At 31.2% G+C, this 20,174-nt stretch overlaps 2 protein-coding genes across 4 annotated transcripts; both read right to left on the bottom strand.

Moving 5' to 3' along the window:
* Nucleotides 1–1,118: 1,118 nt before the first annotated feature.
* LOC113868477 (alpha-mannosidase-like) lies at nt 1,119–9,029 on the bottom strand. The gene is made up of 29 exons (XM_027504088.1): nt 9,017–9,029; nt 8,846–8,929; nt 8,582–8,670; nt 8,309–8,483; nt 7,924–8,043; nt 7,763–7,846; nt 7,581–7,652; nt 7,338–7,451; nt 7,130–7,230; nt 6,951–7,044; nt 6,686–6,853; nt 6,501–6,590; nt 6,195–6,260; nt 6,055–6,111; nt 5,542–5,761; nt 4,620–4,756; nt 4,230–4,286; nt 4,074–4,134; nt 3,722–3,825; nt 3,409–3,456; nt 3,148–3,267; nt 2,987–3,052; nt 2,583–2,695; nt 2,312–2,396; nt 2,075–2,185; nt 1,907–2,002; nt 1,797–1,844; nt 1,646–1,714; nt 1,119–1,307 (listed from the first exon to the last, which is right to left on the bottom strand). The coding sequence occupies exons 2-29, from the start codon at nt 8,846–8,848 to the stop codon at nt 1,119–1,121; spliced, it is 2,757 nt and encodes a 918-aa protein (XP_027359889.1). The 5' UTR covers nt 8,849–8,929; nt 9,017–9,029.
* Nucleotides 9,030–12,515: 3,486 nt separating this feature from the next.
* Nucleotides 12,516–19,227, bottom strand: LOC113868479 (26S proteasome non-ATPase regulatory subunit 4 homolog). Of its 3 annotated transcripts, none has more exons than XM_027504090.1 (11): nt 19,086–19,227; nt 18,878–18,991; nt 18,511–18,616; nt 17,634–17,748; nt 17,339–17,548; nt 16,894–17,206; nt 14,963–15,086; nt 13,501–13,604; nt 13,320–13,388; nt 12,884–12,930; nt 12,516–12,776 (listed from the first exon to the last, which is right to left on the bottom strand). In XM_027504090.1, exons 1-11 carry the CDS (start codon nt 19,095–19,097, stop codon nt 12,773–12,775), a joined length of 1,218 nt encoding a protein of 405 aa, XP_027359891.1. In that variant the 5' UTR covers nt 19,098–19,227; the 3' UTR covers nt 12,516–12,772. The 3 variants fall into 3 exon arrangements, with proteins under 3 accessions (XP_027359891.1, XP_027359894.1, XP_027359892.1); XM_027504093.1 differs by having other exon boundaries at nt 12,592–12,776; nt 13,501–13,583; nt 19,086–19,220; XM_027504091.1 differs by having other exon boundaries at nt 12,594–12,930; nt 13,501–13,583; nt 19,086–19,220.
* Between the last annotated feature and the right edge of the window lie 947 nt (nt 19,228–20,174).

The raw sequence follows: 20,174 nt of genomic DNA, 5'->3' as shown, positions 1-20,174 counted from the left end.
AATTATTTTTATTTTCTCCTAATCTAAACAAGATAAAGTTAAATTATTTCTCTACTTTTTATCTTTATATTCTATAAAATTTTCTCTCATTTTAATTTTTCATTCAATCGATTATAGTGTTTATTAGCATCAAATTCTTGCTTGCCTCATAGCTAGCTATTAAAGCTTGAGTGTTACAATTCTCCATCCTGTTTTTGGCATGTTCATTTTGACTATCACTATCCCTGTCAAATGTTATTCTTTGAATTTAGTGAATTTAAATTTTAAATCGAATACAATATATTAAATTAATAAATATAAAAATTGTATATCTTATTTTTAAATTTTATCTATACAATAAAATGAAATCTTTATTATTTATAATCAATAAATCCTATATTATTTTTTAACCTTTAGTATGAATAACTTGAATTTTATTTGTTAAACATGGTTTAATTTTTAAAATATCTGTACACTAAACAATATTTTTTTAATTTTTATTTCAAAATTTATAACTTACTTTAAATTATAAAAATTTTGAATTCGATAACTAAATTGATAAATTATTTGATAAAAGTTATTATTTTCTAATATTTGATGACACATATAATCTAATATATGCATGAAAATTTTTATATTAGGAAAATATGTTGTGAGCATAAAAATGGGACAAATAGTTGCTCCGTTTGATTTAGGATATGTTTTTGAAACATGTACACATATAAAATATGTATATAATATGATGCCACACATACAATGTGAATTTTTTTTATATTTAAATGATGAAATTATCGATTTTAAAAATCACTTTGCATAATTGTCTGTCTAATGCGATTCTATAACAAGACATGGAAGATTGCAATTAACAAAGAACAAGTTGATTATTTGATTTCTTGTAATAAAAATTTTAAGCATAGAATTAAGGAATAATTTTTTCAATAAATACTTATAATAAAAAAAATAGATCAATTTCTTTTAGAAGTTACAATCAACTTATGAATATAATTCTGTTAAAATTTTCTTTTAATTTCTCTAAAAGTTAATATATAAATATAAATTTAATTTATAAAAAATAATTTAGTTTACTTTTTTTACAAGTATTTGCGCATAAGTTTATTAAAATTGAACTTGTATGTTTTTTAGAATTTCAACAGGAAAGTACGTATTTCCATGGGACCAAGCTCAATTACAAGATTGATATTGCTGACAGGGCCACCCCTAACTGCTTGAGATTCTTGCTCCTTGTCCCCTTCAACCTTCCATGCTTTCTTCTTCATTTTAGACTTCTCTTGGTTAGCTGATAAACTAACCTCAATCAGCTCCTTTATCTGCATAATAAAGCTCCAATGATCCGTAACTATCCACACAGACAGTAAAACTTTGAAAACATGCCTAAATTATGCTTGTCTAAGCATGAGTTCCACAGATAAAAACTACATCAAAACGCAAATAGATTTTTTGTTCTTAAACTAAGAAAATTAGTACATTAAATTTATAATTTTATATTAACATATTATTTTACATTTTTTTTAAAAAAATTATCAAAGTAAAGTGTGCTTATTCAACATTAAAAAAAAAATCTTTATGGTTTCCATTCAAATATTTTCTTTCCAAACAACGCCTTATGATCAAGGTTTGGGGTAGAGAGAGACAGAACTTTATGTACCGTTTTTGAGCCAAACATTTTCTTCAATTCAACTTTGGTCAAAGTTGAATACTGAGCATCTTCACCGGCCTAAACATGAAAGAAATTGATGAGAAGTATATTAGAAATGAAATATAAAGAGGATTATTATATTATATTATATCATATATACCTCATAAAGATGTGCCAAACGGAGAAGCACGCTTCCATTATCCAACTCCTGCAAAACTATTTTAGCTAGAAAGAGAGAAAGAGAAAGAGAGAGTGAATAAAGTGCAGTACCTCAAGAGTTATGAGAGCAACGTTGGGAGGTAAGGTGTAATTAGGATCAATGAGAGTTCCTTTCGTCCAATGAGAGGCCTTCCAGTTTCCCATGTTCTGATAAATATAGATCTTAGAATAATATGCCCACCATTTACCATTAATTTACCACAGTTAGTTTAGTCATACCTCATGTGTAAAACCCAACAATAATGGCGAATAAATTTCCTGACCAGTTGTCCGGCGCCATCGTGAACCAGCTCCCAGGCTGTGGATCCCCACATAATAATTTCCTCTCACCTCATAAAAAGAACAGCGATATCAACTTCATACGCTATATATGTTAATATGCAGAGTATATATTAAGTCTGATTATGCCTTTTCCTACAAATAGCTGTACTTTCATGTTTCTATTAGCACTCATACTGTTAGTCCTTCACATGTATCCTTTAGGCAAACTTGTTCATCAAGTGCTTCGTCTACTCCTCTGCCATCATCAAAGACTATGCGCCTACAGTAATAAAAATCAGATATTAGTAGTTTCTATCAAAAATGGATCACTTGTAATCCAGAAAATGATTGCAGAGTATGTAGTTTCATTTTTTTTATCGTTGATTCTCTTTAATTACATTTCTTTATTAATATTTTATTTTAAATAAATATATGTGGAGAAATGTCATGCATTTTAGTTTCATACCTATGAAGCATAAGTTCCACCTGACCATCTCTGATACTGGCCCCTCCAGTTGCCCGATCAACTAAGACTGATAATTCAGATTTCTTATCCTTGATATAAATTCCAAGATTGAGCTGAAAAGGAGAAACTTAGTCAGAGTTTAAGATAAACCAAATCTATATTTTTCCAAACTTAACTAAGAATTAACGAGTATGTTTTTATTACTCTTGTGGTACGTACTCCTTATTGATTTTTAAAAATACAAAATGGGTGTAATTAATTTGAGGGAAGGAGTAAGCATCTCTAACTCTTCCCTAAATTCTGATGACTTGCTACCCAGTATAGGATGGCCTAAGAAAATAAATGTTCTATAACCACCAAAAATCCAAATTCTCGATGAAATGGAGTAAATTGAAGAAATTTACTGGGTAATAGTTTCCTGCTACAGGTTGATTAACTTGAAGGGACCAATCTTCTCTGTGATCTCGAACCTGCATGAAATTTTTTGTTATGAAAGTCAATTTTGTATGTTTTTCCCCTGGAAGACTTTATAAACCGCAGAAAATTTGTAGAAGAAGAGACTTACCCGTTTCATAAAATCTCTTCCATTAGAATCAGTATAGAACTCCTTGTTTGTAACCATATTTGCAGTCATTTGCGTGATCACCTCTTTCCCAACTCCATCCAACGTAGGAATTGGACCAATCTTCAAAAAATAAATTTGTGTCAGAACCTTATTTGTTATGATTATTATAAAACTTCATAGTTAACGACCACAGGATTTTATTTAGCAGCTACACCTTAAAAAAAAAAGTGGTCTTCTACATATCTAGACAATTTGACTTACAGTGTATTCAATCTCGGCATGCTCTTTGTCTTTGTAAACCCTAGTAACCTAAAATAAACAATAAAACAATGAGTTATTCATGGATTAATCAAAACCAAGTAGGTAATTAATGAGAGCACCGAGACTGGGAACTTAAAGGGGTGAGTTTCAACATTCAAAATTCAAATTTCCCCCACTATAATGCTCTTTTTCTGTGATGTGCTTAAATTGTAGTGCAAAGTGAAGAGTTCAAAATGATTTTAATCACAGATACGCAATATTCGTGATATTTTGTATGCATAATTGCTACTAAGATTATGTAGGACTTACTAACCTGGTAAATCCAAGAACTGAAATTCTGATGAACCTCATCAACTAATGGTCCGCGGATTATCTTTAAGGGCACCTGTTTTATATGCATTATAAACCAAAATGAATCTATGGGTAATAGGTAAAGTATAAGCAATTTAGATAGTCAATAGAAAGTGAGCAGAGATATAGTTTAAGTAAGAGAAAGTCGAGCAAAGCCAATAGTTGAAGGGCACCTGTTTTATCTTGAATGGCTTTTTTTAGTCAATGTGATTTATTTATTAGTTATAATAATATACTTCTTATGTTATCTTGTATAAATAGTAAAGATATAAATTATTAAAATATTGGTGAGTTAACTGATTAGAGGAAGAAACTTACTGATCTTGAAACAATATTTGGAGGGGAATTAGGCCGAAATATATATGCACCAGAAGCCTGGAGAGATAACACAGCTGATATTGCATCATACTCTGTACTGTTTAATCTGTCATTAGAATGAGTGTTCTGTGCAACAAAACAAAGTCACATACCTGATCGTCCAAACTAGAACCATACCAGAGATAGCTTTGCTGAACTGGTACATCAACCTGGAAAATAATTAAAAAATCATGAAAATTGTAAATTGTAATCGAAGATGATTCCATGCATATGAATTCAACATAAAATAATGCTAAGCCCAGCACTTAGCAACAAAGCTCCCTATAGAAAATGAAAAGTTGAGGCTTAATGATAGTGCTTTATCGATGGCTAAAAATAGACTTCCCTAATGTGTTATCTTGTGATGTTAAATAGAACCTGTATTGGTCCACATATTTGTTGAACAATATCTTACTATGAATGACAAATTGACAATTAAATTGAGTACTTGAGTTTACTCTATTTGCCTACATTCTTCTATGCGGTATTTCAAAATTACTTACTCCAGTTCTGGAATTATGCATCCGTATGAGTTGTCCAGAGTCTGAAGAAAAGGACAACTTTAAATTTCCAGGTCCAATTTCAATTATATTATTTGTCTGACTGCTGAGGCGTGAGAGAAATCCATTCTTTCTTTTGCCTAATCAAATTGAAACACAATCAAAGCATATGAAAGTTTCTGAATATTAATAAATGAGATATGCTATTTGACACCATGATAAAAACCTGCCATAAAGTGCTTTTGGATGAGCGTTGCAAATTTAATTATACATAATCTTGATATTAAATTTTTTTAATTAAATTAATTTATGTTTAGAAACTAGTGCAAAAGCAAAAAAAGAAAAAATTTGTAAAATTAAGTTTGTGGTAATCATATGATTTGGTAACATTTCTAAGTATTTTTAACACAGATTTAGGTTTTGTTTAGATACTTATGGATGAATCTTTATAGAAATAAAATTAATATAAATAATGAATAATTTTTTTTTATAAGTTAAAAAGAACTTATCTTTTCAAATTTTAAAGAAGTTAAATGAAAGAATTTTGTAAAGAAAAAATATAAGTTATTTTTAATTTATGAAAAAAAAATTATTTATTTTTTATATTAATTTTACTTTATACAAATTTTTCTAGAAATTTACTTAATTAGGACCTTAGTTTGGGTAGATTTTTAAAGAAGTCTTTAAAAAAATCAATATAAAAAATGAATAAAACTTTTCATATAAATTAAAAGTAATTTATTTTTTAAAATTTTAAAAAAGTTAAATAAAAGTTATTAATTTTTTAAAAATAACGAAGTATAAGTTATTTTTAACTTATAAATAAAGTTTTATTTATTTTTAATATTTTTTTTCTTAGAAGAATTTTATTACAAATTTTGGTCTTAATGGGCTTAGAAAAGCAAGGAAAAAAGGGGTACTTCACCTTTTATTGCTGGTTTAGAAATGAAATAGGTACTCCATCCAAGTGGAGGTACCGAAACCTGAAACAGAAGCGAGTATTTTGGGGCTTGTTTTGGTGTCAACCCAACATAAGCTTTGACGTACATTTCTCTTAAATTTGCTGTAACACTATCCACTTCGACATATTGTGTTTGAACGTTATTGCCCAATGAATCTTTGACGATAAGATTGGCGTCATTGACCTAATGCAAACGTTCCACCTAACATATAAGTAGGAATGTTGCAGTTCTAATCACACATTAATGGAATCTTGCATTTGAATGAAGTAAGGTCAAGTCAGTGATAGAATTAAAAGTAGTATCTAATTAAAGTGTATTGGAGAAAAGTGGAAAACATACACAAAGGAAGTCATCATTACATGTATCAGTTTATGCCACTTAAAGATGCTAAAATTAGAGTGAACTCCAATAACTTAATGACGTAGCATTGCACTTGATTTATTTTATGATGCTACAAGCAAATGGTAGATACTCACTGGTATTCTCACAATGTCAGTGCGATTCCATCCAAGTGTGTTATACACCACTAATACCTGGAAGCAACCATTATTATGTGATTCATCATTGATAAAAGTTTAGCCAAATTAATATTTTAGACCAAATATGGTAACATTACCAAACTCTTGGCTTGTGGTATAATGTCTTCGGTTGGTGGGCAATAACTGATATTGAGTAATTGACACTGCCAAAATCAATTAACAAAATTACTTAAAAATTAAGTACAGGAGGATTAAAATTCATAATCAACAAAGAGAAGGTTAACATAAGATGGAAAAGAGTTTAATACTTGACGCCAGAACCTACTTCAAGATGTTTATATGATTTTGTAGGGTACTTGGACAACAGTAATTGAATTGAATGTCAAAAGCATTCAATTAAGAATAGAGAAATAAAAGAAAATTTTTATTTTTATACATATTACCTGGGAAAATGCGGATGTAGGTGCTGAGCATTGAACCCCTGATCTCTTGCTAGCAAGACAATACAGAGAAGAACTAACAACAGCTTCAGCCTACAAGAAATCATTGCTTATAGAAAATTACCATGACATACAAATACTAATGTAGGGGAAAATAAATCATAGTTGGAGAAGTTCAAGCTCCTGACCCTTGAGGCTCCAATAGCTAGTCGTTTTGCATAGTCATTAGTTGTGTGTTGCGTAGCAGTGCCAGAGACAGCATCATGGTGTTGTGCAATTCCAAGAGCATCTCCAAGGTCTGAAGTGTGGTCTACACTGGATTTCCTTCCCACAAAAAATTCAAGTTGACGTGCTGCCTATGTAAACAAGGTTTTAAGTTTGTTTAGAATTGTAAGACAAAGATATATCCAGAGTTTTCATTTAAATAAGAACATCTAAGACCAAAGTGTGTACCAAATAATATCCACTTAGTATCCTAACATAACGCTTAAAGGCTGGGCGACTAGTGAAATAGCCTGTCCAATAAGCATTTGGTCCATCTGCATACCTATGAAAAAAATTAACATCAATCTTGTGCATAAGCATTCGGTAGAGCATAAGCTACTTCATTAATCAATTCAACAAATCCATACGGGAAGTAATCATCAGTTTTCAGGGGCCATGCTTGATTTGCGGCATTTTTTGCATCAGTGTAAATAGATGGAGTAGAATATAAAGCATTGACTCTGCCATCCTGACAAGATTAAACACAAACAAACAACTTTTCATGGCTTAATCACAACACAAAACAATTAACACGTGTATAGAATGGATTGTTATGTATACATCATAAACACAAACCTTATTAACATAGTGAATTAGTTTATCCATTTGCCTGAACCAAGACTCGGCATATTGGTACTGGAAATCATCACCCATTGTCCACATGATATGGTTCGCCCTAGTCACACTTGCCTGTTATAAGTCAAAGCAAATTATAAATATCCACATTCATTTTGTTTCATTTTATTTTTGGTGAATAGTAGGGATGAATTCTAAGAAAACTGCACTGCGAATTTTCGATCTTGGAGGGAATGAGAGTACTTGTGTAATAGCAGCAGAAATGAAGTCGTTGACTCGCTGTTCAACATTGTAATCAAATAGAAGGGGATCATCCTGCAGTTGTCAATTGTCCACATAGTAAGCAATGTGTTTTTACTTTTAACCAAATAAATATGCAGAATCACATTTGCAATGTTCAGGTTTTAGTAGTAAAATGTAAAAACCTGTACAGGAACAAAGTCATCATTGACTTCAAAATGAAAACCACTTGGTGGACTATAATGAACAGGAAAACTATTGGCAAATATCTGCACGAGGCACAAAAGGTGAATTAAAAGAGATAAATTATATATATATATATATAAGAAAAGGAAACAATCCAAACCTGTGCTGAAGAGCCAAATGTCTTGGAACCTCGCCACACAGCTTCAAGAGTTTTATCAACTCTGCGCTTAGCTCTGTCCTGATAATCAATCCTAGCGAAGTGCACAGAGTCAAGCCCAAGCTGCAGAGACAGTATAAAAGCAAATCACTCTTTTGTTGTCGTGAAAAACCACAATCATTATGAGGGGTATAATTCATAAAAACAAAAAAACACAAAATTAAGTGATACAGAAAATGTTTTTATCTACAATAAAAATGTACGACTAAAAGTTGTTCTAACATTTTCGATGGTATTTATACAAAAAATTAATAAAATTATATACAATGTCACGTTCGTGTCATGTTTTAAGTGTTGAAACAAAGTGGGAAAAACTAAAGAGAGAAACCTCAGCAGCCAGCAAGTAAGCTTGGACAGCAGAGTGTCCAAAGGGATCAATCTGCCACCCTGCACGAGGGACTTTGTTGAATTGGTTTTTGATGAAGAGGTGACCCAAAGTGGTTTGATCAATCATGTCTATGTAATGGGTCGTGGCTTCGTCATGCATGCACCAACCACCATTTCTGCACCGCACTAACATACGTCACACTCACATCCTCACATGTAAAATCTCTTTCACACACACACACACAAACATGTAAGCACAAGTCAAACTACGTACACAAATTCTAGTTGCCCAGCATCAACAAGCTTTCTCACTTGTTCTTGTGTTTCTGGACTTTGTTCCACCCACCATCTATGGAAAAACGCCTGCCATTCACGTCAAGAAAAAAGGTAAATTTTAAACTCATTCAATCTAATAAAACATGGGTTTCATATAGATTGTGATTTTAACATCATTTGAACATGATTATGGTATTAAGTAGTAACTAGAACTCCACAAACTAAACTGAAACACACTAAACACTAAGCTCTCAGATTTTACCATCTCAGCAAACACAAACTTTCTGTTTTGGTCACGCTGCAAGGAATTAACCACCGAGTCCAAAATATTCTCCACACATGCTCCCTATAAACCACAAACATTTTGGGGTCTAAGAAATCAGAAGCTACATGCTCCAACAAAAATCAGTGAACAAAATTATATGACTCTAACTTGAATGCTACTGTTGGACCCAACATAGTATTGGTCAACGGTCTTGAGCCAACCAACATCATCGTGGGAATGAGCAACCAGATGAATGTTCAATTTTCCTGGTACAACACTTGCTCCAGTGTTGTACTTTGTGTGTTTGACAGACACTACTTCGCCACAAAAACAAAGGAGGAGGAAAGCAGAGAAACACTCTGAAAGTAAAGTCATTCTATTTCCCATTTCAAACCCCCCCAAAATGGACCTGGTTTCATGCCTAGCAGGGCAAATCTAAGAAGGTTTAAATTGAAGTGTATAAACTTCACCCTCAACAAGAATAATTAGAATAATCCACATCATATTAATTACATGATTTTACCTTTTATATTCAATATAGTTTAAATAATTAATAGAAGATATTACAACTTTGGTAATTAAGAATTTAACACTCATGATGTTTTTAATATAATTTTAACGAAGCACAATAAAAAATAAAAAAATATTTTTTTAAAATTGTAGTATTTAATATTATATTCTAATAAATTATTTGTCGCTTTATTTATGAAATTTTAATTTATTTTTCATTAAAAACACAACTTTATCCCTTGAAATTTTATAGTAAAACGTAATAATAATATAACTTAGTTAAAATGAATGAAGTCATAAAAAAAAAGTTGTTATAATTAATCATGAATGAATGAATTTTGAATTTAAATTTAGATTTAAAATTTTAAATTTAATTAATTGATAATAGTAAATTTGTATTAAAACATTATATTTTAAACTTTTATATTTTTAATGTAATAAATGTATCATTTGTTAATAAAAAGTTACTGTTTTATATAGACAAAATCCTTTATTTATTGCATTTATTTAAAAAAATAAATTTTTAATTTCTAAAAAATTATTAAAATTTAATATCTATCTCGATAACTTCAACTAATTTAATTATTTACAAATAAAAAAATAATGTGATTCTTTTCATGTATTAGGTATTAGTATGGGATTTTGGTGACCTCCAAGTGAGCTTGTTCACTCTTAGATGTCAGCAACAAACGACATGCTTACTTGTAAATTGCCACCTATCAATTGGTGACATGTGGGTTTATTACATAGATACTTGTTAGACAAGTTAGCATTTAAAAGAGAAGATTTACAAGAAGTACTAAATGCATTAGCATTTCACAAATTGAAAACATCAAAATGAAGAAAACATTTTGCTATCATCAAAGAGTGAGGGGAACTTGAAGAGATATAAACTATTAATTTCATTATCTGTAAATATAAAATTAGTGTTATAATTATTTTAGTGTCTTTTTCATATTTTAGAGTATAAATATATTACTAATTTTTAATGATTCAAATAATAAAATTATGGATCTCAATGACTTTTTTAGCAACATTAGTTACATCTATACATATTTAAGTAGAGTATTATAATACAAACTAATGCAAGGATTAATAATGGAAGGTGACATTGAACTCGTATTGATCCTCTGCAGTGGCCAACCCCTGTTCTCATGAATGCATCTTAGTTTTTGTGTTTTCAGATTGTAATGATGATGCGTGGATTAGTTAAAACTCCATTTACAATTTATTAAGGGGCCTTAGTGTGGCATGTAAGACCATGAAATGGAGGATCAATGGAAGCATAATTGTAATTGACTATAGTGGAATTGGGGGACCATGATTCGACAATTGCAATGCAATTTTTGCAGCCCATTAGAGCCGTGAAATAAATCATCTTATCTCTTCAGTCCAAAGTTCAGGATATTCTGCTTTGATATCCTAGTCATGTTCAAACTTCAAATACATGAATGATTAAAAGCTCATTCATTGAACAGAATACGAATCTCTCAATTATTTATTGCCTTCACTTAGAAGTGCATTATTTTTCAGTGCCGTATCGCAGTGCTTTATTTTTCAAGAACCTTATATTCTTTTAGTTTCATTTAAATAATACACTAGATTAACATTTCAGCCAGAATTTGATTTCTGTAATAATTAATATTAAAATTAATTTAATTAAAATATTCAAATTAGTTGATAATATAAAAAAATTTACATTCACGATGTATTAATTTTTTTAAAAAAAATTTCAGTCATATTTATAGGTATAATTATAATCCTACTAAACTTTTTTTTAAGACAGTGATTTTAAAATTCAAGCTTCTAACAGTTAAGATTATAATATTTCGTATAATCAATTATTTATTAGCATTTGTTATGATACTTTTAAACTTAAAGAAGCAAGATATATTTTCTCTAAATTGAGGATTGTAATATTTTTAATATTTTAAAATATAAAAAATATTTACATCTTTTTTAAATAAACTACTAACTCTATTATTTATTAATATAAAATTAATTATCATAATTGTTGCACGTGTAAAATATAATAAAATACCCTCTCATTTTACCTATCACAACAGAATTTACCTTATTTTATTTATCAGCCTTACTTAGGTGCAATATTTTTTAATGACAATATGAATCGTTTAGCACTATCTAATGGCCTTACGTGTTCAACTTTGTCTAACAAGCCTGGGCCTATTTAACGAAGTGTGAATTTGAGTTTGCCCGATTATTTATTGCCGGTCTTCTTTGTTTTGTTTTGTCCATGTCCAAATGAAAGCTTGACGTTGTTCAAACTTTTATTTAATAGCCTACAATACAAAAACACTTTTAAACAGGCTAAAAACTTAAATCTATATTTTCAAAATTGAATTAACTTTAAAAATTTATTATATTAAACACAAAATTAATATATAATTACTAAATTACGTAAGAATTACAAACTCTTAATTACAAGTCTAATTAATAAATAAATAACCTAGTTGAGTTGGTAACATAATCTTCTTTAAAGATATGGATATATCTTTTAATATTTTTTAAGAGACAAATGATAATAAGTGTCTCAAATAAAAAATTAAAAGTGATTTTTTTGTCAAAACATATAATAAATACACATTTTCTTTTATTTTCAACAGTCTAACATATATTCTAATAAAAAATTTACTGTTTTTAATTCTCTAAAACATTGGTTAGCAAGACCCTTTCTAAAAATGACTTTGTAAAAGTTTATATTTGAATTAATTTAACGCAAGCTTTATGTATAAGCAGCATAGATTTATGCTTATTTTCTCACTCTGTAATAATAATAATAATAATAATTGTATTAAATATTTAAAACAATATTGATAAAATTGTACTACCAATTTGAAAAATGTATTTTAAAATTCTGGATAACTTTCAATACCAATTTTACTTTAATACTTTCATTTTTTAAAGGATTTTACATATCAATTATGAAAATATACATTTTAAATTTGATAAAAAGTTATTACTTAATTCTCCATTATACTATCTACAATTGTACCATCTTTTTTATTTTAATAACTAATTCAGCTAATTTAGTCAAAATTACATGTAAAAATATGATGCCATGTATTTCAAAGATGAAGAAATTGCAGTGATAAATATCCTCTCACATTTAATAGCGAAGACTCCATTTTATTATATTACAAACATCGCACATTTAATGACGATTACTGTATTTGATTATATTAAGGGGAAAAAGAAATCCATGCACAACGATAAAGTTAAGCATCCATCTATATTGAACTATTTAAATATTTGGAACTTTCTTCATAAAACAAAGTCTTTTAAAAGCCCTCGTCACATAATAAGCACCATCAACCAATAATACGGCATTTGCGAGCATTTTTTTTAAGTAAAAAAATCATCCAAGACAATCGAGAGATATGCATCGAGTTCCAATCAGCTGCGGAAAGACACAGATTAGAACATGCGAAAATAGTTCCCGATTAGGACAGCCACGTAAAATTTTACCAACAAAACCAAACCGGACAGGGTAAAGTAAGAGATTACTTCTTCTCCTCTTCGTTTGATGGCTTGTCGTCATTCTTTTGTTGAGGCTGGATAAACAATACAATCAGAAAGCTGATAGCAGCATAGGAAATGGAGAAAAATTCCACTTACGTAAAAGAATGCTAAGCATAAAAGATCATAAGCTAGGTAGTAAATTAGGATCCATTAAAACAATATTCTGCAGACCAAATTTATGCATGCATATACATTTAAAAATATATTATTAGCAGCAACAGTTTGTTATAGCATTTAAAGCACAATAATCAACCTGAAAAAAATTCAAAATAGGAAAAGAAAAATAAAGCAAACAAAAACTAATGAGTGGCAATTTCTAAAATTTTGCAATTAAGAACATATTTATTTTCTTACTAGTATCTGATTATATTTTCTTATTAAAAAACCAAGACAACAAATGTTTTTCCCTGGAAAGACTAACCTCGGACGGATTTTGCATGGAGGCCAGCAAATCCTTAACAGAAGGGTCATTTGGGTCAACCCCAGGAAGCTGCAGAAACAAGAAATTATTAGTTAGTGCAGAAAATACAGCACAGAAAACACAGCAAATCAATCTACTACATTAAAAGAACAAAGCAGATTACAGGATTTATTAGACATACTGATGCAAGGATAGAAGATACAAAGGATTGATCTGCCAACAATTTGCTCATGTCTGACTGGCTTGCTTGATCCTTTGTGCCATCTGTTATTGACAATTGGAGAGCTGCAAGTAATAAATGACCCAACACCAACAAAAGATTATAACTACCACTAAAGCTTTACTGCGACCTAGAAATTCTAAGACATAAATTAATTTAACCCCATGTACAGAACACTCATTCTACTGATAAAATGTTTGACACAACTTCAATTTGGAGAAACAATCACTTTTTTTTCAAAAAATCACAGAAAGCTGGCAAAACAAACATATTTCTTGAAAGTTAAACCAAACATGCAATAAGCCCAATCCTCAAAACAAGTAGGACTAAGTTGAGTAAATATGCAAGACTAGTAGGACTAAGTTGATTACTGGAAAGTAGAGATGCACACGACTGTATAATTTGGCTATGGAAAATGCCTATTGATTGTGGGATGCACGCTGATTTGGAAAATGTAGGGAAAACGCAAGTGCTTTTTGTTGGCTGTATATACAACTGCATAAATTTGGTTAGCGAAATGCCTAAACCGACAATATGGTGGTCCTGTTCATAAGTTTCCTGATGGGGTTTGTGAGTCTCTATAGAGGTCAGCATAGCAAAGACCCTGGTTTGGTTAAGGGTGTGGTCTCTGGTCATTGAAACCAAAGGAAGATGGAAGCAAAGGATGGTTGGTAACGGAGGTTGGCAATTCTGTTAGGAGTACGGAATGGATTATTGGGCCTTGGTGGGCATACATGGTTTCAACGTGAAATGCAAGATTGATAGTGGTAAAAGGAGGCTTTGAGTGAGGCTGAGGACATAACAAACTGATCATGCTGGGCATGTGGCCTGGTGAAGGTCTTGCTGGATTTGGTCTCACACTGATTTGAAGAAGGTGAGGTGGTCTTTTTCAAAGATGATACAATGGGAGCTTGAGGTTCTGACTAGTGTGGTTTTTTTGTGTGTGGACGCAGGATTGTAACTAGAGTTGAAACTTGTGGTATGTTTAGAATCGCTCAAATATATAAATGCATACCAAACAAACCTTATGCATTGAAATCATTCCTTTTAACCAAAAGGAATAACTATACTTCACTAAAGTGAGAAAACCAAGAAGAAATCCTCTCCTCAATTCGATAGTTAGTTCAATCATCAAGAAATATAATCAAGGCACTTCCCATAGAAAAGACTGGATGTAAAACACTGACTAGCAAAACACACAGCCATGTTTAATGGAGGAACTACAAAGCACAAAGAATTGGACACTTCAAAAAGGAGAAGTGTCCATGTTTCCATGTTGGACACTTTACATACACCGTGTGACATTTAAATGCCTAATGGAACACTTAAATTGTTCTTTGTTGTAGTGTCCATGTCTACATTGGGACCCATGTCCATATCTGTGTTTCATAGATGAATAATGAATAAACAACAAAAAACTCACCTAGAGCCAACTCAGGATCATCTGCAGATGCTTCTGACATATCTGTATCCTTTACATCATGGCTAATGGCAGGATCATCCATTGACATAGCAAGTGCCTGCTGTAGTAGGGCATTCTCATCATCCTGTTTCCATTTGAAGGTCAGCACAAACAACAAAAATAATACAATGTCAATTTATGGAAGAAATGAAACAAAACAAAACATGAGAACTGATTCGAAACCAAAGCAAATAGGAAGATGCAAAAAAAAATTATTGAAATATATAATGCCTTATATATCATATCAGCCAAGGAAAGAGACACTAAAGTTGGGTTGCATTTAGGAAAGAAAAATGTTGCTAGAAATAACAGTTTCCCCAAACTTCCTGGATATCCACAAGGCCATAACTCTTGATGTCTCTACAGACACAGCAATGCACACACTGGCTAAAATGCAGCCTATAATTATGGTAAAGGGGAAAATATAGTTTTAAACCAGCATGTCTTTCATCTAACAGCATAGGAGTACAGAGTGCAGTAACTAGAGGGACCACCATAATTGGTGCATGAGGCCATAATGATGGTGGCTAGTGTTTGAATGTGAGTAAACTTTAGTTGTAAAGAAGCAGACACAAAAACGCTATAGCAGTATGAATATGACAGGATGGCTACTATACTGAAGATTATGTATATACAAATGTTAAAAAAAATAAAAATAAAAACACCTAGGAACATATATATATATGTTCATCATCAACACCAAAAATTTAAGTCATGATTAAGAAGTAAATAACATAGGGCTCAGATCAAATCACACAACACATAAAATAGATAGAAGAACAGATTCAACAGAATAGATGAGGTTGTTACATTTTAGAATATCTAAAACTTATCTCAAAGTATCTTCAACGTCTCTTGGAGTAATTTAAAGTATCTTTAGATGATATCTTAGGAGTGGTGTTCATATTTCATTACATTTCTTGATTTTTTCCATATTTGTATGATTAGGATTAGTAGTCAAGTACTACTATAAATAGGGTTAGTGATCTGTCTTTTGTAACATATCATTACACACCATTTATCAATAGTATATTCCACTATTGTTATTCAAGTTCAATTTCTGTGGGGTCTAAACCAGTCGGACCCCCATTAAAGACATACCAAAGAAGGAGGGGTAAAATGGGACAGGAGAGCAAGGAGGCCGCAAGATTCTAACAAATTAACAAACTAGCATAAGTGGCAAGGGAGGTGGGAGGGAGGATGCGGGGGAGGAGAGGGAATATATGAAAGCTGAACATTTGACAAAGGCAGAAAATATATGGGAGGTCATTGGGGGTGGCTGCTGCCATAGGAGAAGTTTCCATTTCGTCATTGTTATCTTTCTGTTATTTCACCTTTCTATTGTACTACCAGGGTATTCCCTGAGATTTTCGTGTTAATTCAATAAATACACTCAGTTCCTACCAATTTCCTTTTCTGTTTCCATTTTTGTTGTCTTTCCATACCTAAATCCCTACAATTTTAACATAGGTCACAGACCTACAAAAACAGAGGACTGTGGAGTGTAAATGAAACTACACAACGCGCATAATGGCCAGTCCATCCAGCAATGGTAAAAGAAAGAACAGTGGCAGTAAAACAAATTGGCACAAATTAACTACCCTTGAGTAAATGTTTTAGCTCCAGGAATGGTTAACGGAAAAACAGTGGCATGGTGATTCATTAGAGCTAATGATCGTATATGGATACTTCTGATACAGGGGAAAAGACAAAAATTGTCAAATTGATGGATCTATTATGGAGATGGTTCTATTTCAGATATTAACATCAATAAACAAGGTTACAATCAATTGAGTCCTAGCACATCAGTATGAAAATAGATGATTATATTCTAGTCGAGCTAAAAGAAAAACATGGAATTACATATAGATAAATGCAACAAAAGCACCAACCATCAGATCATTTGTCTTATTTTCAGCTTCAGACGTTGTTGCACTGGCACGCTCAGTCATTGTTGCATCTTGTGAGCTAGCTTGCTGCTCACCTCCTTTCTCTTGTTTGGCAGCATCTTCTGAAGCCTTTTTTGCAGCTGCTTCCTGCCTGGCTCTCTCCTCTTCCATTGAAACTCTTAGAGCAAGAGCCAATTCAGGATCCAAGTTTGGATCCACCCCAAACTCAAAACCAGATACACCACCAGCTGCTGCTGCTGCAGCAGCAGCAGCAAAACCACTCCCACCTTCCCCATCACCAGTAAAAATAGGTGTACTGCCAGATAGAAACATCACATGAATATCTGGAAGTTAGACACTTTGATCCCAAATTTTTGCATTGAGCTTAAAGCTTAAGAGAAACAAGGGATATAAAGGGAAAAGTACATGATGAAATTGATCCACAAACCTTATAAGTACATCAGAGAGAGCATTTGGACCAGGTGGAACATGAACAATGTGGCTGGTATCATTATTGTTAACAGCTGCAAGGAGTGCCTCCAGCTTCTCTGTCTTACCCTCATCTTCTTCACCAAAATTAACAATATCAAGTGCTACACTATTCTTTTTCAACTTTCTCCCAATCATCTCTAACATTTTCTTTTCATGCTTGACAGGACTATAAAACATTAATTGAGATAGTTACGACAAATTAACAACAAATAATATAATTCCAATAAAGCACAAAATATAGCTAAGCAAACCTTCCAGCAAAAACGATAATCCTTTGCTGTTGCTTTTTATTTTGCCGATGCTTAAGAGCCAATTGTGCCACTTGAATGCCAGCAGCCAGGTTCATCTCACCACCTATTTCTAGTCCTAAATTGGGGGGGAGAGGGGATAAAAGCAATCATTTTTTCACAAAAAAGAAGAATCCATAATGACACAGCAGAAGAATATGATGCAAACTTAATTGATTCTTGTTCAATGTCACAGAAATGAATTTAGAAAAATTCCAAACCTAGCAATAGACTTGCGCTATAAATAACCTTACATAGCTGCTACTAACATCCAAAAAGAAAAGAGGCTTAACAAACTTTTAAGTCAATTAACAAAATCATACAAAATTGATTTTTTGAATCCCTGCATAATTTAGTAATCCCTATCTCCTTCTACATCTTTAGGAAGGACTTAACAAAAATACAAGTGCATCAACATCAAGAAATCGCCAGTAGGTAGGCACAAACACAATCATCTCATAATAATTTTAGTGTGTTTTGTCATTGTGTTAGGGAACATGTTAAGGAATAAAAATCACATCTATCACTCTTCTTAAATATTTGAATATAAAATTATTAAATGATTTTTTTTTTATTTTCATGATATTTAATGCTTTTACTTTTTATTTAGTACCTATTCTTATTATTTTAACCTACATCCTAAGGGGATATGCCAACAAAACACTAATTTGAATAATAAAACCTAAATAAAAAATATAGCCATTTCATAACACAGTTAGATTCAATTATCTCTCACACCCAATATTTTTAACACACAGCATGATCCAAATAATAAATTTAGAACAGCAACAGGTTTTACAGAAAAGGGTAAACATTATATATATTTTCATATAAAACTGACCATGCATACAAGCTAAGATCTTGCCCAGATCACTGGTAGGGGTGACCAAAACACGAACGCCCTTTCCTGCCATTGTGAGAACTCCCACTGTATTTTCCGGATTAGACTGTATTGTTAAATCAAATAATTCGTCAGCACAGGTGAACCCTACACAGTTATCTGAACCGCGGATTTGAAAACCTAATCTGAAATACAACATCAACCTACTCTATCCTGACTTAAGCCAGCTATAGTATTCATAGTTTTCTCTAACTCTAACTAATTTTCCAAAAGCTAAACTGATCTAATGAAATGATAACAAATATAAAATAGAGAAGAAAAAAAAATGTAAAATAGCATAATAGTGTACGGTTTAGCTTAACCTGACCTGGGTTTTAGCACCGCAAATGAGATTGACAGCGTCCGCTTGAGCTTGAAATCGAGAAGGAGCGTAATCCCCGTTACGCATCCACTCAGAATTGTCGATACAGATCATTGTTGCCTGTAGAAGAAAGCAATACGTAACATCGGAAAACCCTAATAATTGGAATCCTATGGTTGGTTGAAATCAAGAAGTGGAGGAAATCGGGGATTACCTCGAGCACCATTGTTGGAGATTCAGAAGCTAAACGAAGCGAAAGAGAGAAAGAACCTTCTTCTGTATGTATCAGAAACTTGCGAGTTCGGTAACTGGGAGCTTAATTCTTCGAGATGAATAATTATATTTTTTTTTGTCATGGATATATAAAAGAATAACAGGCTTAATAAATTCCGAACAGACCCGCTTGTGTTGGCCCAATACTTTCTATCTCCCCCAAAAATATTGTTGACAAAAATAATTAAAATATAAAATTGTTTTTTATTTTAAAATTTTAAAAAAATATTTTCATTGTTTATTTTATGAATCTTTGAAAATAAAATAATATTTTTATAATTAATATTAGAAATATAAATGAAAGCATAAAATATTTTGTCCGAAGTAAACGACGCCGGTGGCTCTTTACAATTTTATTATTATTTAGTGAAATTTTATGTTAATATTGTCAAATAACTTGTGCCTACTTTATCAATAGGTTTAGTATAAAATTTTGTTCAATTATAAAATAAATAAATAATATTTTATTGTCAAACATAAGAGAACATTATGTGACTTTTTTTTTTATTATTGAAATGGAGTGAATGGAAAAATATTTTTTTCAAGATTGCGAAACAAATTGGTTGTCCACGATGAAGCTAACATAGTGTCGTTAACTTTCTTGTTCACACACATATTAAATTTTATTTTTTCTGCACAATTTTAACTTACAATATAATGACACAAAATTTATATTATTTATAAATAAAGTATCAACAAAGTAATAATTGACACTAATTTAAATTTTTGTCACTCAGTATATGTTATATATCGGTTAAATTTTTTGTGACTCCTGTGTATTGATAGGTTAAATTTTGATAATTTACAATTTGTCAGTTACTTTAATTCTTTGTGTATCATGCTGTTACTTAAACTTTTACTCTACAATTAAAGAAGATTACACTTTTTTATCTATCAGTTTTTACTTAATTTAAAGTGTGTGTATATATATAGATATCGAGGTATGTATTGATTGAGCAAAATTTAGAAGAAGCTAAATTTATAGAAAGAGTTGAAGGTTAGAAGTTTTATTTTTTTTTAATTTTTGCAA

Source organism: Abrus precatorius, unplaced genomic scaffold (assembly GCF_003935025.1).
Source record: "Abrus precatorius isolate BTA unplaced genomic scaffold, Abrus_2018 Scaffold6, whole genome shotgun sequence".
NCBI lineage: Eukaryota > Viridiplantae > Streptophyta > Magnoliopsida > Fabales > Fabaceae > Abrus > Abrus precatorius.
The sequence above is the reverse complement of the archived record's forward strand: the minus strand, read 5'-3'. Positions and strand labels throughout refer to the sequence as shown.

Excerpts from the sequence above, each read along its gene's own strand:
- LOC113868477 (XM_027504088.1), bottom strand. Across the intron at positions 4,287-4,619 it reads TGCATAATTCCAGAACTGGA|GTTGATGTACCAGTTCAGCA; the intron begins GTAAGTAATTTT and ends ATTATTTTCCAG. Across the intron at positions 1,845-1,906 it reads TTGCTCTCATAACTCTTGAG|GAGTTGGATAATGGAAGCGT; the intron begins GTACTGCACTTT and ends ATAGTTTTGCAG.
- LOC113868479 (XM_027504090.1), bottom strand. Across the intron at positions 17,549-17,633 it reads ATTATCGTTTTTGCTGGAAG|TCCTGTCAAGCATGAAAAGA; the intron begins GTTTGCTTAGCT and ends AATGTTTTATAG. Across the intron at positions 13,605-14,962 it reads TGATCCTGAGTTGGCTCTAG|CTCTCCAATTGTCAATAACA; the intron begins GTGAGTTTTTTG and ends TATTACTTGCAG.